Genomic DNA, 19,501 nt, shown 5'->3' on the forward strand with positions numbered 1-19,501 from the left:
GGCTGATCATCTACAATCAGTAACCTGTGCCTGCCTTCTCCCCATATCCCTTGATTCCACTAGCCCCTAGAGCTCTATCTAACTCTCCTTTAAATTCATCCAGTGAATTGGCCTCCACTGCCTACTGTGGCAGAGAATTACAGAACATTAACCTCAACAACAATGATCTTCTTTGGACTGCGTCTTTCACTGCACTCGTTTTGCACTTGTGTGGTTACCTACTATTTACTATTTTATTTTTCTATTGTATATGTACCAGCAACAGTACAATGAAATTCTTACTTGCTGCAGCTTAACAGGCCCGTAAACACAAAAACACACAGAGATATATATAAAAGTAACATAATATATTTCTAATCAGTTGCAACATATTTCTATGCTCCGTTTTTCTCACGTCCCCCATAAGTGTGCTGGTTGATAATGACATTTTCAACTGTAAATTATGCCTGGTGCCGGTGAGTTGGCATACAGAATCAAAAGATAGTTGATGGGCATGTGGCACAGAATAAGTTGCAAGGCTACAGAGAAACAAGTAGAGGGGGAACAAGACTGCAGGGATTGCTCTGATGGGGGGTCAGCATGGATCTGATGGGCTTCCTTCCAAATTGCAATGATTCATTGCACTTTGGCTCATTAGTTAAATTATCATGCTCATGGTGACCAGTATTACATGGCCTTGCCACAATTTATGCAATTACAGAAGTCTATAAGCAGATATGAAGTAAAGGGAAATATACTGTTCCTATATCAATTTCTTTTTATGTCTGTTTTGAATTTCCTAACAGTCAACGTGATTTAGGAAGATGGATACTTGACAGTAACAATGGCCAGTGTGGAGAGCATTGACCACAGACCATAGAACAGTATAGCACAGGAACACACTCTTCAGCTCATAATGTCTGTGCCTAAATAATGCAAAGTTGAAACGAGTCTCCTCTGTTTTCACTTGATTCATATCCCTCCGTTTCCTTCCATATCCCTTCATTCCTTATTTTGTTATATTTTATTACTGACTTTTCATGCTGGAAGCCTACGTCCTGGCCTGAGGTTTAGTATTCTCATTGTTCTAGATGCTGTTGACGAGGGAGATGTGGGAAGACCAGAGATTACATTGACGTCTGTCCCCCAAGACACTCAAGGTAATACCAGGTCAGGAAGTTGAAGTGAGTTTCAAATCATAGGAGGTGAGACCCGGTTGGTTGTAGCTTAGTTGAATTACGTATTCACTTACACTATCAGATATGTGTACCTGACATCATTGTCTGCCATGAAGCTGGTGAGAATAAGCTGAAGGATGGTGGGTGGATGAGCGGGGAAATGGAGATGGAGGTCGGTCATTGCAGGGGACAATGAAGACCACATGGTTCCTGACATAAGACAAGGGGTAGATTATTCATGGTTGGAGGGAGTGGAACCTTGATCGCAAAATTGTGGCATCGTGATGGGGGGGAAAGAAGAGATGAAGAGTCCTGAGGCTTTCTTCCTGCTCTGATAAATGTCCACCGAACATGGCCCCATCCGCTGCTCCACTGTTGACAACAGGCAGCACTTGCTCCGAGGCATTGTGGGAAACATTATGATGTCATCAAGGAGCGACATACACTGACGTCAAGCCCAGGCATCTGGCAAAGGAGGCATTGTCAGTGCTAACATTCAGTGGAGACCGACGTCACTGGGTGGGAACAGTGACTAAGAAGTTGACTAAGCAGGCAATACGGGGAGAAAAGATGAGGTACGAGGGTAAACTAGCCAATAATATAAAGGAGGATAGTAAAAGCTTTTTTAGGTATGTAAAGAGGAAAAAAATAGTCAAGGCAAATGTGGGTCCCTTGAAGACAGAAGCGGGGAATTTATTATGGGGAACAAGGAAATGGCAGACGAGTTGAACCGGTACTTTGGGTCTGTCTTCACTAAGGAAGATACAAGCAATCTCCCAGATGTTCTAGTGGCCAGAGATCCTAGGGTGACAGAGGAACTGAAGGAAATCCACATTAGGCAGGAAATGGTGTTGGGTAGACTGATGGGACTGAAGGCTGATAAATCCCCAGGGCCTGATGGTCTGCATCCCAGAGTACTTAAGGAGGTGGCGCTAGAAATTGTGGATGCATTGGTGATCATTTTCCAATGTTCTATAGATTCAGGATCAGTTCCTGTGGATTAGTGGTAGCTAATGTTGTCCCACTTTTTAAGAAAGGAGGGAGAGAGAAAACGGGAAATTATAGACCAGTTAGTCTGACATCAGTGGTGGGGAAGATGCTGGAGTCAATTATAAAAGACGAAATTGCGGAGCATTTGGATAGTAGTAACAGGATTGTTCCGAGTCAGCATGGATTTACGAAGGGGAAAACATGCTTGACTAATCTTCTGGAATTCTTTGAGGATGTACAGGGGTGAGCCAGTGTGGTGTACCTTGACTTTCAGAAAGCCTTTGATAAGGTCCCACATAGGAGATTAGAGGACAAAATTAGAGCACATGGTATTGGAGGTAGGGTACTGACATGGATAGAAAATTGGTTGACAGACAGAAAGCAAAGAGTGGGGATAAATGGGTCCCTTTCAGAATGGCAGGCAGTAACTAGTGGGGTACCGCAAGGCTCGGTGCTGGGACCGCAGCTATTTACAATATACATTAATGACTTGGATGAAGGGATTAAAAGTAACATTAGCAAATTTGAGGGTGATACAAAGCTGGGTGGTAGTGTGAACTGTGAGGAAGATGCTATGAGGTTGCAGGGTGAATTGGACAGGTTGTGTGAGTGGGCGGATGCATGGCAGATGCAGTTTAATGTGGATAAGTGTGAGGTTATCCACTTTGGTGGTAAGAATAGGAAAGCAGAGTATTATCTGAATGGTGTCAAGTTAGGAACAGGGGACGTACAATGAGATCTGTGTGTCCTAGTGCATCATTCACTGAAAGGAAGCATGCAGGTACAGCAGGCAGTGAAGAAAGCCAATGGAATGTTGGCCTTCATAACAAGAGGAGTTGAATATAGGAGCAAAGAGGTCCTTCTGCAGTTGTACAGGGCCCTAGTGAGACCACACCTGGAGTACTGTGTGCAGTTTTGGTCTCCAAATTTGAGGAAGGATATTCTTGCTATTGAGGGCGTGCAGCGTAGGTTTACTAGGTTAATTCCCGGAATGGCGGGACTATCATATGTTGAAAGACTGGAGCGACTAGGCTTGTATACATTGGAATTTAGAAGGATGAGAGGAGATCTTATCGAAACGTATAAGATTATTAAGGGGTTGGACACGTTAGAGGCAGGAAACATGTTCCCAATGTTGGGGGAGTCCAGAACAAGGGGCCACAGTTTAAGAATAAGGGGTAGGCCATTTAGAACTGAGATGAGGAAAAGCTTTTTCAGTCAGAGAGTTGTGAATCTGTGGAATTCTCTGCCTCAGAAGGCAGTGGAGGCCAATTCTCTGAATGCATTCAAGAGAGAGCTAGATAGAGCTCTTAAGGATAGCGGAGTCAGGGGGTATGGGGAGAAGGCAGGAACGGGGTACTGATTGAGAATGATCAGCCATGATCACATTGAATGGCAGTGCTGGCTCGAAGGGCCGAATGGCCTCCTCCTGCACCTATTGTCTATTGTCTATTGCCTTTGGCTGATTATTTAACTCAATTTTTGCACTGATTGAGCTTGATTTAGTGGATTAACCAACTGAAATACATAAAACTGTTCCCATAATAATCGTGTCCTTGCAGACTGTCAAGATAAAGAACACCAGATTCAGTCGCAGAGAGGAAATGGGAAAAAGCACAGTAAGTAAATGTCTAAACTTGATCCATTATTAGGCTTCAAGCATCTCAGTTTCACATTGATGAATACGAGATACCCAGAAAATAGGTGAATCCTGGCTGTGTGGGGCTCAGGAGCAATTCTCAGTGTAGATTCTTGGATTGGATCCAACCTCCATAGAGGTATCTTCCAGATGCTTGACTGGGCAGATAGTGCTTTGGTGATGGTGAACAACTGGCTGAGGCTGTGAGTTAGTGACACCATAGCTTAGCCAGCTTCATAGTGTCCATAAACTCGAGCCCTTAGTTATTATTGACCTGCATTTGTTTTAAGTTGTTTCAAAAGCATTCCATGGCCTTGTCCCTCTCTGCCTCTGTCAGATTTTCCTTTGCACAACCCTGCAAGATTTCTAAATCTTCCAAATCTGACCACTTGACCATCACCCATTTCAATGTTTCACTGTTGACAACCATGTTTTCAGCTCAGGAACCTCCTGAATCCTTCATACATCGTAGAATACTCCCTTCTTTTAATACGTTCACTGATATCCGGTCACCTTGGCTTCTTGCATCTTGTTATGTAGCCAGATTCAAATTTTGTTTGCCAATATATCTGTGATGCACCTTGTTTTCATTGAAGGCTCTTTATAAATGCACATTATTATTGTGGTTGATGTTAATCCGGGAAGCTCCCTTTTCTTTAAGCTGCACTGGAAAAACCAATGCCAAGGACATTTATTTACCCTTTCAATCCTGTTGCACAGTTCTGACCTGAAACATTAAACGCCCACATTCTGTGTCTGTAGATGTTGCATGGCCCACTGAGTAAAAGAATCATGGTGTAATTGAGTCACAGCACAGAAACAGGCCTTTCAGACCAACTCATCCATGCTGACCAAGATGCCCCATCTAAGCCAGTCTCATTTCCCCACATTTGGCCCTTTTTGTCTCTAATCCTGTCCAAGTGTCTTTTAAATATTTTTATGGCACCTGCCTCAACTACCATACCTGGCAGCTCGTTCGGTATACCTACCACACTCTGAGTGAAAAACGTTGCCTCTTAGGTTCTTATTAAGTTCATAGTAGGTTCATATTAAGTACATAGAAGGTCTTCCAGTGCTCTGTTTCTTGTTCCAGATTCCAGCATCTGTAGTCTCTTGTGCCTTCACTGTAATGTGGCCTGGATTGGAGGAGTTTAGTTATGGGGAGAGATTGGATAGGCTGGGTTTTCCCTGGAGTGAAGGAGGCTGATGGGTGATCAGAGAGTGATGTAACATTTTAAGAGGCATAGATCAGCTAGATAGTCTGAATCATTTTTTCCCCCATGCTGGGGATTCAAAAATAACAAGCAAAGGTTTAAGGAGAAAGGAAAGAGTTTTAAAAGGGATTTGAGGGGAAGGTTTGTTTACAGAAAGTTAATAATATCTGCAAGGGGAGATAACGGAATCAGATACGATCTCCACATTTAGGAAACATTTAGACAGAGACTTGAATAGGCAAAGCATGGAAGAATATATTCCTTACATGAGCAAATGGGGTTAGTGTAGCTGGGCAAAAAAAGTTGGTAATGCTGTGGTGGGGCAAAGGGCCCATTTCTATGCTGTCCAAATCTAAGTGTGTGATTCTATACTGTGATCCAACAGTCTGGTCTACCCAATACAATGGTTCATAAGTTCATAAGTTCGAGGAGTAGAATTAGGCCATTCGGCCCATCCAGTCTACTCTGCCATTCAATCATGGCTGATCTATCATTCCCTCTCAACCCTACTCTCCTGTAACCACCTCTGATCACCCAGTAATATGTCAATAAACAGCTGGCTTTATCAGGTTAAAATGCAATAAATGGAAGTTTACAAACATTCCTAGGAAATTGGGTGATGTTCCGGATTTCTTGCTCTATCTTTTTCCAAACATTTAATGCCTTTTAACAACTCCAGCAGTATAATTTCACTGGTTTTATCGGCCTTTCGTGATGTATTAGGAATCTAAGAAAGAAAGAGTGAATGTCCCTGTAAGTTTTAATCAGAATTGAAGTGTTGCGTAAAAGATATTATGTGGCTTTCCCAGGAAGCATCTAATTTTATATAACAGCATGACACAGATTTTATAGCAGAGGAATAGATCCTTTGATACAGGCTGATGTTTATATTCTGCAGGAACTTCTCCCCATTCTACTTCATTGAACTCCATCTGCACATTGTTAAAATCTATTAGCACGATCATAAAAACCTCAAATCCAATTTAAGCTGCATCAAAGCAGTGGTATCTTGGATAATCAATTGCGGAGAGCTCAGATGGAAATTATGATGATCAGTTGCAGCGTAGTTCTGTGCAGTTGCATAATGACTCGGAATTTCAGATTAGCCTGAAGGCAAAGACAGGAGCATTGTATTTTTGATGTTTCTGATTTAATTCAGCGACTGTTTCCTGTTTGGAACATTTCCCATAAAGATAATATTCAGGACATCTTCAGCCAAATGTTTTCACTGCAAATGCAGTCATTGGGTTGCTCATTATGTTGTTTCCCCCCTCAAATTTACTTACTTCCTTGTAACTCTTTTTACTGGCAGACGTGTTGGGAGACAAGATGACACAGATTTAATGAATAGGGTCAAGTGAATTCAGTAACTTCATGGCTTGTTACCAGCAGCATAATTAAGGACAAGTCGCACCCTGGCCACTCCCTCTTCTCCCCTCTCCCATCAGGCAAAAGATATAGAAGTGTGGAAACGCACATCACCAGATTCGAGGACAGTTTTTTCCCAGCTGTTATCAAGCAACTGAATCATCCTACCATAACTCGAGATCAATGCTGAACTACTATCTACCTCTTTGATGACCCTCAGACTATCCTTGATTGGACTTTGTTGGCCTTACCTTGCACTAAACATTATTCCCTTATTATGTATCTATACACTGTAAATGGATCAATTGGAATCATGTATTGTCTTTCTGCTGACTGGTTAGCAAGCAACAAAAGCTTTTCACTGTACCTCGGTACAGGTGACAATAAACTAAACTGAACTGGAATGCACAGGGCTTAAAGGGTGGCTAAAGAAGGTTTAACACAAACCCCTGAAAGAGAGTTAAACAACGACCATCTTAGAGTCGATGGTGAAAGAGCAGCATTGGCAGCTCTTTCAAAGAGTTGGCATTGGCGTCTTGGGCTGTACTTTCTGTGCTTATTAAATCATAATTCAAAAAGCAAGAAATGCCTTAGAGCCACTGACATCATATTTCAGTTATAAAGGAGCTCAAGTTTCATTTGAAACAACCTTGCATATTATCCAACTTTGTCAGACAGCACCGATTTTAAAAGCTTGAGCAATGACAAATCTCCCAATTCTCGCCATAACAAAGCTCCTTCGATGCAAGATGGGCAGCCAAGGATCTGCCATTGACCATAGGATATAGGAGCAGAATTAGGCCACTCGACTTATCGAGTCTACTCCGCCATTCAATCATGATTGATCTACCTTTCCCTCTTAACCCCATTCTCCTGCCTTCTCCATGTAACTTTTCACGCCCTCACTAATCAAGAACCTATCAATCTCTGCTTTCAAAAATACCCAATGTCTTTGCCTCCACAGGCTTCTGTGGCAACCATCACCCTCTGGCTAAATTAATTCCCCCTCATCTCCATTCTGAAGGTACTTCCTTTTATTTTGAGGCTGTGTTCTTTGGTTTTAGACCCTCCCATTGCTGGAAACATCCTTTCCATGTCCACTCTATCTATGCCTTTAATTATCCGGTAGGTTTCAATGCGATCTCTCCTCATCCTTCTACATTCCAGTGAGCACAAGCCCAGAGCCATCAAATGCTCCTCATGTGCTAACCCAATCATTCACGGGATCATCCTCTGGACCCTTTCCAACACCAGCACTTCCTTCCTCAGATATGGGGCCTAAAACTGCTCACAATATTCCAAGTGTGCCATATAAAGCCTCAGGGTTTATATCCTCACCTTTCTTGCCTTTATATCCTCCCCTCGAATTTGTCTTCCTGTCAACTTAACCTGCAAATTAATCCATTGAGAATCATGCACCAGGACTTCCAAGTCCCTTTGCACGTCCAATTTCTGAAGCCGCACCCCTTTTAGAAAATAGTCTATGCATGACCGTACACTTTACTACAGTATTCCATTTGCCCTCTGCCCAAACCTGTTCAGATCCCTCTGCAGACTTCATGCTTCCTCAACACTAAGATCATAAGATCATAAGTGATAGGAGTAGAATTAGGCCACTCGGCCCATTGAGTCTACTCCGCCATTCAATCATGGCCGATCTATCTCTGCCTCCTAACCCCATTCTCCTGCCTTCTCCCCATAACCCCTGACACCCATACTAATCAAGAATCTATCTATCTCTGCCTTAAATATATCCACTGACTTTGCCTCCACAGCCTTCTGTGTTGAAGAATTCCACAGATTCACCTAAAGTAATTCCTCCTCATCTCCTTCCTAAAAGAACACCCTTTAATTCTGAGGCTATGACCTACCCTTCCACCTATCGTTGTATCATCCACAAATTTGGCCACATCATCCAGTTCATTGAAATATATCGTGAAAATTAAAGGACCCGACACTGACCCCTGTGGAACACCTACCCCCACAGCCGACAATCAGAAAAGGCCCCCTTCATTCCCACTCTTTCCCTTCTGCCAGTCAGCCGATCATGCTAGTAGCCCACCTCTAATACCATGGGCTTCCATCTTGTTTAGCAGCCTTACATATAGCATCTTATCAAAGATTTGAATGAATCAAACCTCTGCCATCCATATCTTACACCTCACTCACTCACTCACTCACTCACTCACTCACTCACTCACTCACTCACTCACTCACTCACTCACTCACTCACTCACTCACTCACTCACTCACTCACTCACTCACTCACTCACTCACTACATTAGGCTTAATGGTTCCCAGTCCAGCAGCAGTTGTCTAATTGTTATCCTAATTAGTACCTGCCTCAAATATGCCCTCCATATACCACCACCCTCTGCGTGAAAACATTGGTCCTCAGGTTCCTATTAAATCTTTCCCATCTCATCTTAAATCTATGACCTAAGGTTCTTAATTTAAAGGACTAATTCCAAGGAATAAAGTCTAGGCCTTCTTAATCTCTCCCTATATATCACTCACAGAAACATAGAAAATAGGTGCAGGAGGAGGCCATTCAGCCCTTTGAGCCAGCACCACCATTCATTGTGAATGAATGTGGCTGATCGTCCCCAGTCAATAACCCGTGCCTGCCTTCTCCCCATATCCCTTGATTCCACTAGCCACTAGAGCTCTATCTAACTCTATCTTAAATCCATCCAGTGATTTGGCTTCCACTGCCCTCTGTGGCAGAGAAATCCACAAATTCACAACTCTCTGGGTGAAAAAGTTTCTTCTTACCTCAGTTTTAAATGGCCTCCCCTTTATTCTAAGACTGTGGCCCCTGGTTCTGGACTCGCCCAATATTGGGAACATTTTTCCTGCATCTGGTTTGTCCAGTCCTTTTATAATTTTATATGTTTCTATAAGATCCCCTCTCATCCTTCTAAACTCCAGTGAATACAAGCCTAGTCTTTTCAATCTTTCCTCATTTGACAGTCCCACCATCCCAAGGATCAATCTCGTGAACCTACGCTGCACTGCCTCAATTACAAGGATGTCCTTCCTCAAATTAGGAGACCAAAACTGTACACAATACTCAAGATGTGGGCTTACCAGGGCCCTATACAACTGCATAAGAACCTCTTTACTCCTATACTGAAATCCTCTTGTTATGAAGGCCAACATCCCATTAGCTTTCTTCACTGCCTGCTGTACCTGCACGTCAACTTTCAGTGACTGGTGTACAAGGGCACCCAGGTCTCGCTGCACCTCCCCCTTACCTAACCTAACACCATTGAGATAATATTCTGCCTCCTGGTTTTTGCCGCCAAAGTAGATAACCTCACATTTATCTATATTATATTGCATCTGCCACGCATCTGCCCACTCACTCAACCTGTCCTGGTCACCCTGCAACCTCCTAACATCCTCTTCACAGTTTACACTGCCACCCAGCTTTGTGTCATCCGCAAACTTGCTAGTGTTGCTTCTAATTCCCTCTTCCAAATCATTAATATATATGGTAAACAGTTGCAGCCCCAACACTGAACCTTGCGGCACTCCACTCGCCACTGCCTGCCATTCTGAAAAGGACCTGTTTAATCCTACTCTTTGATTCCTGTCTGCCAACCAATTTTCTATCCAAGTCAACACCCTACTCCAATACCATGTGCTCTAATTTTAGTCACCAATCTCCCGTGCGGGACCTTATCAAAGGCTTTCTGAAAGTCTAGATACACTACATCCACTGGCTCCCCTTCATCCATTTTACTTGTCACATCCTCAAAAAATTCCAGAAGATTAGTCAAGCATGATCTCCCTCGAGTCCTTGCAACATTTAGCGACTCATCGAAAATTAAGAAAAGCATTTAACTTTTTTAGAAAGTAGAAAGTTGTAAACAAGCAACACCCTGTTACAGTCATATCCAGAATTATCCTCAACAACTAATCACCTGGACCTCCTTCAACAGGATATCTGGTATGTCTTGTGTTGCTGCTGGAGATGCTCCACTATTTGCACCTCTGTTCTCAGTTCATCTTGAGCTTCTCCAGAGGTCTCGACCACCATTAGTCACTTTGGCCAAATTACTATTTTCTATGATTTCCAGACTAAATTGTTTGCAGATATACAAATCTGCCTTTTTGGCTCATACATCAGGTACTCTCAGCACTAGGAAGGGGGATATTCATGGTGTTGCCCCTCCCAATTACCCAGCTCTGGATGTGTTAGAATTGCAGAGCTTTGATCCATTGGTTATGGTTTTGCTTCATTTAATAGGCCTCAACGTTGCTCTGCATTGCATGCATGTGTTCTTTGGCTGTAGCTTCACTATCAGTTCCAGATGTACCCGTTCCTTACATACTCTTCTACACTCCTCATTGGGAATAGCAGCTAATGAGGCCCATGCTGGGCCCTGAGACTATAGCCTGTGGAGATATATCTCTCTGCTGCTACCCATGGTCCATACTACTTTGTGCTAAACCAGTTTTGAGCTGCCATTTCTGTTTTGAATCTATTGAATTTAGCAAAATGGTAGGGCCACGTATAGTTCCAGGAGAGACCACACAATCTGACAGGATGAGTAACCCAGGCAGATACTTTATACACTGCACTTCAACTGGCAAGTCACTGGCCTTATTTCTGCACTACACATAAGGAAATCACCGTCTGCTTTGATCTGTTGTTTTCACACCTTACCCCTCCATATCTCCAGACTCCCTCTCCCGTGACCCTCTGTCTGAAGAAGGGTCTCAACCCAAAACGTCAGCCATTCCTTCTCTCCAAAGATGCTGCCTGTCCCACTGAGTTACTGCAGCATTTTGTATCTATCTTCGGTGTAAACCAGCATCTGCAGTTCCTTCTGACACATCTATAGTAAGGCTTCTCCCTATAGGGTGCCTATCAATTTTAGCTAATGTTGATAAACATCTGCTTTGTCCCACTTTACTCCTTAAATCATGTTCTTGCTTAAATTGTTTAGGTAGTTTCCAATGCTTTGCTCCTCACATGATGAATTGCTTTGGTGGGATGATGACAGGTGTGCATTTATATTCGTGCCATTGCATTTACTGACAGAATTAGCCTCAAAACTTTTCCTGTTTGACGACTTAAATAGGGCAGGTTTGTGTGATCTTTCCATCATCATTTAACAAGAAGTAAGAGAGATTACATGATGATAGAAAGTAAAACCAGTTAAGCAAGGTCATGCTCAGCTCAAAAATGCTAAATATGAATTTGAAAATCAGGGGAGAAGAAGAATATTAAGTACTGTGACTCGGTTACAACTGGTTGATATATGGAGCACCTTCATGTGATTTAGATAGTTGTGATACTGGTGCCACAGACATAAATTTAATGGTGCCAATATTGCTAATTCCAGGATGCTGACTCGGAGGTGGGAACAGTGTGTTAAATTTAATTTGCACCAGACTTTTCGGCCTAAGGTTTCCTCAAATGATTTTTAAACTAAATACAGACTTCCAAGGTGTGGTCCGCATTGCATTATGGGGAGCATGGCACCCTTCTTGAGCACAATATCCCACTATGTGTTAACACCCCGAGAAGTCTTTAAACAGTCCAGCTCCTCTCATTGACCAAGCAGTTATAAAGTTATAAAGTTTCTGATTTCATTGTAGATAAGCAACCTTGCCAAATGAATATATCTCAATGGTTCATAGCGCAGGCTCCACTTTCGCAGAAAAATGGGTTAAAGAAAAATGATTATTATGTATTAACATACAAATTCACTTTGTGGTTCTTATTCTACCACGCCTCACAGATTTGAATTCAAAACACCATTATTTTCCCACTCTGTTCATTCTTTCCCGGATCCCATTACTGGAGTGCCTTAGATCATCCTACCTCGGCAACAGACTAATAAGGACCACCTCTTGCACCACCAGAGGCTTGTTTTCTATTTGCGTTTAGTGCTAATGTTGTATTTTTTGCAGTCTTTTTTCAAAATCCATTTTACTGTCTTGCAGAATTTATGGGTCATTTTATGTCTGATTTATGTTTTTGTGTGTTATCTGAGCCTGTGATGCTGCTGCCAACAAGATTTTCATTACGCAACCGTACTCATCCATATGACGAAACAACTCGACATGACGACTTCACTCCTTGCACTCTTTCTATCCCCTATAATCCATCTATATACTAAAACTCTCGTTTGTTTGTTTGTTTGTTCCTGAACTACAGCCAAAACGGTACATGATAGCGCGACAATTTTAGGCCCACCTTACTCACCGTCGTCCCTTTGGTGGTAATGGAAGCAGTTTCATTGAAATCGACGTTATATTTTATTCACATTTTCAAGTTTAAATCTATCTCTTAGGGAAGGAGGGGGGAGGGGGAGGAGTGAGGATAAGGGGGGGTTGAGGGGGATGGAGTGGGGGGAAGGGAAGAGGGGGAGGGAAAGGGGGGGAGGGGGAGGGGAGTGGGAGGAGGGGGCAGGAAGGGGAGGGGAGTGGAGGAAGGGGGAGGAGGCAGGGGGGAGGAGGCAGGGGGGAGGGGGAAGAGGGAGGAGGGAGGGAGGGGTGGAAGGGGGAGGAGGGAGAGGGGAGGGGGAGAGGGGAGGGAGAGGGGATAGAGGGGAGGGGGGGGGGGGGGGGGGGAGAGAGCGTCCTGCACCAAATCAGGAGATGTTTGGGTCCAATTTGGTCTAGTAAGTGTTTAAAATCCAAGCTAACCATTGCTATACCTCATTCGCAAAAGGCCACTGAAGTACTTGTGAACTACTCCATACCTGCTCTCAATTCATCCATTTATAATACTGCTCTGACATTCCCCTCACATAACAACTGACTTTGGGAGGCTGGTGCTCTGGAGTCGGAGAGAAATATTCACCTGGTTATGGTTCAGGAGGTTTACAGAGGATAAGAATGAATAGGCACTGAAGGCATGTCTCTGTCGTACAAAGCCATGGTTAGACCACAGCAGGCGGGCTTTACTCAGTGCTTGACATGCACCATAGATTTATCAGATATGTACTGGAATGCAAGTATCATATTGACGTTGTTATTTTTAATGGCAATGTGATCAACATTTCACAATGTTAGGTGAAGCTTTTGTTGAATAAAGAGAAACTAGTTCTGCTGGTTAGAAGAACGGAATTTAGGCACAAGCCATACTGTTCAGAAACAGGCCCTTCAGCCCACAGTGTCTGTACCAGCCATCTACACTAATACCACATCCCTTAACTTCCCCCTCCCTGCCACCACTTACATTGGGAGCAAGTTCCAGTGGCTAATTCACCCAGTAGCCCACACATGCCCCCAGGACGAGGAAGGAAATCAGAGCACCTGGAAGAAACCCATGCAGTGACAGTGAGTAAATGGTATGTCCACACAGGCAGCACCTGAGGTCTGTATTGAACATGGGTCCTGAGCACAGTGAGGCAGAAGCACTAACACTGCTTTACAATACCAGCTGTCCAGTGTTCTAGGCCACTAGATGATACTCCCTCCAACTACTGGGCAGCACAGTGGAACAGCTAATAGCACTGCAGCCTCAACACACCAGGGACTTGGGTTCAATCCTGACCTTTGGTGCTGTCTGAGTGAAGTTTGCATGCTGTCCCTGTAACCTACCCTTTACCTATTGACTATCATCCTGATCATACTAAGGTATGGGTGACGTTTCGGGTCGAGACCCTTCTTCGGAGTCTGACCTAAAAGGTCACCCATTCCTTCTCTCCAGAGATGCTGCCTGTCCCGCTGAGTTACTCCAGCATTTTGGGCCTACCTTCGATTTAAACCAGCATCTGCAGTTATTTCCTACCCATCCTGATCACGCTTCAACCCTCTCACCCCACACTCAGCCTTTTCTTCGCACATTCCACTGTTAGGAAACTCCAACCAACTAGGGGCATTAAGCACGTACGGCCAATTCTCATCCAAACAAGCTGGCCCTCAAAACTGGATGGAAGTTTTCAGTTCAGAAGAATGTCCAGGCTAGGTTGTGGTCAGCTGTATCATTGTGTTGCTGAGTTTTCAGCTGCATTTCCTACATGCTAATAGTAACTATGTTTGAAGAGTTCTCTGACGGTTGCAGAGTGTTGTGGGGAGAGCTGATGTTGTGCAAAGTCCCGCTGAAATCCTCTTTCCCTTCTGCTCGATCAGGTCCCCGGGGAACGCACTTGTGGGAGTTCATCCGAGACATCCTCCTGGACTCGGAGAAGAATCCCGGACTGATCAAGTGGGAAGACCGATCGGAAGGGGTTTTTCGATTCCTCAAGTCCGAGGCTGTGGCTCAGCTCTGGGGGAAGAAGAAAAACAACAGCAGCATGACGTACGAGAAGCTGAGCCGTGCCATGAGGTGGGAGCTCCTGAGCTGATACCTGCACTGCTGGTCTCCATCGATCTCAGCGAGAGCCCAATCCCAAAGCCAAACCACAGCCCACTTTACCACCTCATCCACCAGTCTGGAAACCATACACTATACCTAGCAATGTCAGTGAAAAGGTCTTTGTCCAGGATTCCTGCCGTTCCTCTCACCCATTAAGTAAGAACCTGTAGGGTGGTGTAGCAGTAGAGCTACTGCCTAACAGCGCCAGAGACCCGGCTACAGGTGCTTGTCTGTACGAAGTCCATACATTCTCCCCATAACCTGCCTGGGTTTTCTCCGAGATCTTCGGTTTTCTCCCACACTGCAAAGATGTGCAGGTTTGTACGTTAATTGGCTTGGTATAAATGTAAAAAGATCTGTCCCTAGTGTGCGTAGTGTTAATGTGAGGGGATCGCTGGTCAGTGTGGACTTGGTAGGCCGAAAGGCCTGTTTCCGCGCTGTATCTCTAAACTAGACTAAACTAAACTAAATTAAACTGAACAGACTGCAGAGAGAATCTAACCAGGGCCACTTCCTCTTGATGGGGCTGAGATGCTTGAGTGGGAAGATCTTATCCAGAAAGCTGTCCCAGTTCAGCTTTCGTGTACTGTATGAGATCACCACTGCATTGCATTACCTTGCATTAGGTTGACAAATGTTAAACATTACAGAACCCAAACTAGCTCTTTTAAAATTCCCTGTTCCCAAGTAATGAAACTCCAAATTCTAGTAATCCCTTCATTGTTTGTCAATTGTTTATGGAGCCAAATTTAGAGGAAATGTATAAGATTAGTTTCCAAGCATTTATAGGATTAGAATAGTTTGTTAATGGATCTGCCTAACATGATCCAAAACAATTCAAGAATTCTCGTCCACTGTGCATATTCTCTTGACATTGGAGATAAGTGAAACACATAATGACATATATCAATATTTCAAAATCCGTTCTTGAGAAAAGGATCCTTGATGTCGCCACAGGGCCTCCAGAAAGCTGCGGGCAGGGCTGGGATTAGGATTAATCAGACTTTGGAAGGTTGAAGACTGTGGTGTCTGAAGTTCAGGACCTCACACCTGGCACTAAACCCGTCATCTACCAGATAACAGCGATCCAGTTCCTCATGGACCTACCTGACCGGCTGAGTTACTTTAGCACTTTTTTATTGTGCTCAAGAATGCAGCATCTGTAGTTCCTGTGTCTCTGTTTGTTGTCGGCGTTAGTGTGGGGCGTGTGATGGACATGGTCTGTCCAAGCGAACTGAGTGAGTGAAAATAGACACAAAATGCTGGAGTGACTCAGCAGGACAGGCAGCATCTCTGGAGAGAAGGAATGGGTGACGTTTCGTGTCGCGACCCTTCTTCAGACTGAGTGAAGCAGGGGCTCAGTGTTGGTGATGTTGGTCTGGGGGGAGCACACTGACATCGATTCATCTAGCTGGGACTGCGTTGGCGGTATTTTTTCCAGTACCTTGAGAAGCCTGCGGGAAGTAGTCCAGGACTCAGAAGCGTCAATCAATGTCAGAGTCCCTTCCCCAGACGTCACCAGCACTGAGCACTTGCTACACTCAGATGGAAGACAGAGGTGGGGCAGGACAAGGCCTGGTATGTGATGAGGGGGTAGAGGCGAGGGAGGTATGAATGGCAGATGAATGGAGTCAGTGACAAAGGCTAGTGATATAATGGACACAAAAGGCTGTCAGGTAAGAAGGGAAGTGCAGTGAAATGTGAACCCAGAGGGAGAGATATAGGTGGAAGGGAGGGGAAACAGGGGAGAATAAAAAGGGAATAAGGGACTCAGGGATGGGAGATGTGTGGTGGGGGAAAGTAGCAGGGTAAGGGGGGGGGGGATTGTGAGAGACTGGGATCACAATGGGGCAGAAGGTGTGCACCACTTCATACATACTCATCTGCCTGTTATCTCAGCCACCTCCTGCCCCTTCTGCAGCAGAGTATGCAGCCCCCATGTTGGCACCATCAGCCACCTCAGCTGCTACAAGACTGGAGTGGAGTGATAATGTCACGCCCAATCCTGAGGGCGGCCTGGGAAGAAGCAATTCTCGAACCACTATGTGGTGAAGGGACTTACTCTATTTAGTTAGACTTCCAGATTCTTTCCCAGCTACCATGAAACAATAGTACAAGTCAGGAGGGGACCTTGGAGAAGAACGTTCCCGGCAACGGATTCCATCACCATCTAGATGGAGGAAGTCAAGGGTACTCATTGAAAGGTCTTTTATGAACCTGATTTAGATTGACCTTTGGTGAGTGTATGTAACAGATAAGTTCCAATTGTTAGTTTGTTTCCACCTTGGAGTTCAATCTGTGAACATGGTCTGAAGAAGGGTCTTGACCCGAAACGTCATCTATTCCTCTCCAGAGATGCTGTCTACCCTGCTGAGTTACTCCAGCTTTTTGTGTCTATGGTTTAAACCAGCATCTGCAGTTCCTTCCTACACATAACATGTTCAATAGGTATATTACACAACATTTTATTTGCTGATTTTCTCCTTGATTACGTCAACTTTTTTCAGATTACAAATCCCGCTCGATATGTGTGGGTTTGTTAAATAACATGAACCTGCATTTTACAGCATTGAAAGGTTTTTATGCACTTTACTGAGGTGTGACCAAGTAAGGGAGTAAACATTTTCTTGGCGGAAGAAACAAAGAAAGGGCAAGGATGAGTCAATCACAGAACCTTTGATCTCCCTTGGTAGAAAATAATGTCCTCCAACATTTCAAAGCATTATGTTGTACAGAGTTAAGTTATTGGAACCAGCTAGCTAATTTGCATCAAACTACCAAACTTGCTCAATCTCAATGTTACAAGTTATGTAAGGCAACACAGTGATGCAGCTAGTAGAACTGCCGTCTCACAGCTCCAGTGGCCCGGGTTCAATTCTTACCACAGGTGCTGTCCATGTGGAGTTTGCATGTTTTCTCTGAGGGTTTCCCCGGATGCGTTGATTTCCTCCCTCATCCGAAGGATGTGTGTGTTTGTAGGTAGACTGTCCACTGTAAATTGCTCCCAGCGCACAGATGGATGGTAGAATAACAACAATTGTTAATTGAAGAGCTGGCTCACCATGAGGCAATGGAGCAGTATTTTGTTTGAGGAAGAATTTGCCTGATTTGAGCCTGCCTACAACATGCCACAGCAATACAGCACCAGAGACCCAGGTTCGATCCCGATTACTGGTGCTGTCTGTATGGAGTTTGTACATTCTCCCCATGACCACGTGGGTTTTCTCCGGGTGCTCCGGATTCCTCCCACACTCCATAGACATACAGGTTTGTAGGTTAACTGGCTTCGGTAGAAATTGTAAATTGCCCCTATTGTGTAGGATAGTGCTCGTGTATGGGGATCACTGGATAGTGCGGACTCGATGGGCCTAAGGGCCTGTTTCTGTGCTGTAACTCTAAACTAAACTAAAGTGAACTGTATTTTTATTTGATAGATATTATTACAAGCGCGAGATCTTGGAAAGGGTGGACGGCCGGAGACTGGTCTATAAATTCGGAAAGAATGCCCGTGGTTGGAAGGACTGCGACCAATAGGCGATTTCTTGGAGATGGGAGTGTTTTGCATCTGGTGAAAGTGACGCCAGGATGGTTGTTATTTATATGTATAGAAAAATGATGAAGCTCCTCATTAATCCTTTCCATTTGTCGATCAGCTGCCTCGTGTTTCCCAGACATGAGCTGGTCGGGGAGTGTGGGCTGGGAAGGGGTGACTGAGTTTCCAGGCTCCTGCTGATAACAGCACTGGCAGTCAGTGCTCGCAGGTCTGTGCTAGGTTTGTGTTTCTGCTCTGCAGGAAGACGCCTGCTGGCCAGGTAGGAAGAAGGAGCAAGTCACGCACTTTCCAAAGCAAAAAGCAATGATTTGACCAACAAACACTGAGCAAGAACACCCGTCATCCCGCTTGTCGTTGAACAACTGCATTTAGGCAGCACGTCCAATGTGATAAATCAAGCAAAGATTTCACTGGAATGCAATTCTCAACCCAATCTAAAAAGAAAAGGGAGGTCAGGACCTATGTTTGAACCGTTGGTCAAATAGGTAAATTTAAGGAATCGTCTCAAAGGAGCAAAACGAAGTACACAAAACAATGTAGAAATTCCAGAGCTCAAAGCGCGGTCAGTCCATATGTGACAAGGGGAATCAGGATACCAACAAAGGGGTAATCGGCAGGGCAGATAAGCGTATTCCACCCGTAACGCAGACTCTGAGGAGAACGGGCAGTGCTTGACGTTAGGGAAGCTGAGTACTTCTTTCTGCAGGTTAATTACATCACACCTAACACAACTTCGGCAAAATGTTTCCATCTTAAACTGTTTAAGGTCACTTAAGTGTTTGGGCAATGGAGAGATCAGTATGGTAGCGACCCAAGGACTGGGCTTTTACACAACCAGCATGTGGAAAGATTCGTTATTGTGAATCCAACATTTCAAGACAAATGGAAATGGTTAAAGATTGTTTTATTCCAAAGAATCTTTGTAAATTTGTAATTTTTTCTGTAATGAAAGTAGTTAAGCCATCTTTTATATATTTTTAAACTAATGTAGTGACACTGTAACTTGTGCTGATTCAGGTTCTCTCTCAGCTGTGGTGGCCTTGAACTGTGTGACAATAATGGCGTGAAGAGCCGTTTAAATGTGGTAATGCTCTTGTTCGTGACTATAGAAATTGTGCTGTAGTTTCCCAAGCAAACAGAAGTAGGCCACATGGCCCCTCACTGCTCCACCTTCAATTAGATCACAGCTGAGCTGATTCAAACCTTGACACCATATTCCCGTCTGTCCTTGGTAACCTCTCACCCTTTTTGCTTACC

The 19,501-nt window shown here is 44.2% G+C and overlaps 1 protein-coding gene across 1 annotated transcript in view; it reads left to right on the forward strand.

Moving 5' to 3' along the window:
• Positions 1 to 18,225, forward strand: part of LOC144602060 (ETS homologous factor-like) — a 45,353-nt gene extending 27,128 nt beyond the window's left edge. The window contains exons 5-8 of the mRNA XM_078414744.1: positions 1,071 to 1,139; positions 3,710 to 3,766; positions 14,466 to 14,661; positions 18,126 to 18,225. Coding sequence (XP_078270870.1) covers positions 1,071 to 1,139; positions 3,710 to 3,766; positions 14,466 to 14,661; positions 18,126 to 18,225 — 422 coding nt within the window. The remainder of the gene's footprint in view (positions 1 to 1,070; positions 1,140 to 3,709; positions 3,767 to 14,465; positions 14,662 to 18,125) is intronic.
• Positions 18,226 to 19,501: the final 1,276 nt, after the last annotated feature.

The sequence above is a fragment of the Rhinoraja longicauda genome, chromosome 18 (assembly GCF_053455715.1).
Source record: "Rhinoraja longicauda isolate Sanriku21f chromosome 18, sRhiLon1.1, whole genome shotgun sequence".
Taxonomy (NCBI): Eukaryota; Metazoa; Chordata; class Chondrichthyes; order Rajiformes; family Arhynchobatidae; genus Rhinoraja; species Rhinoraja longicauda.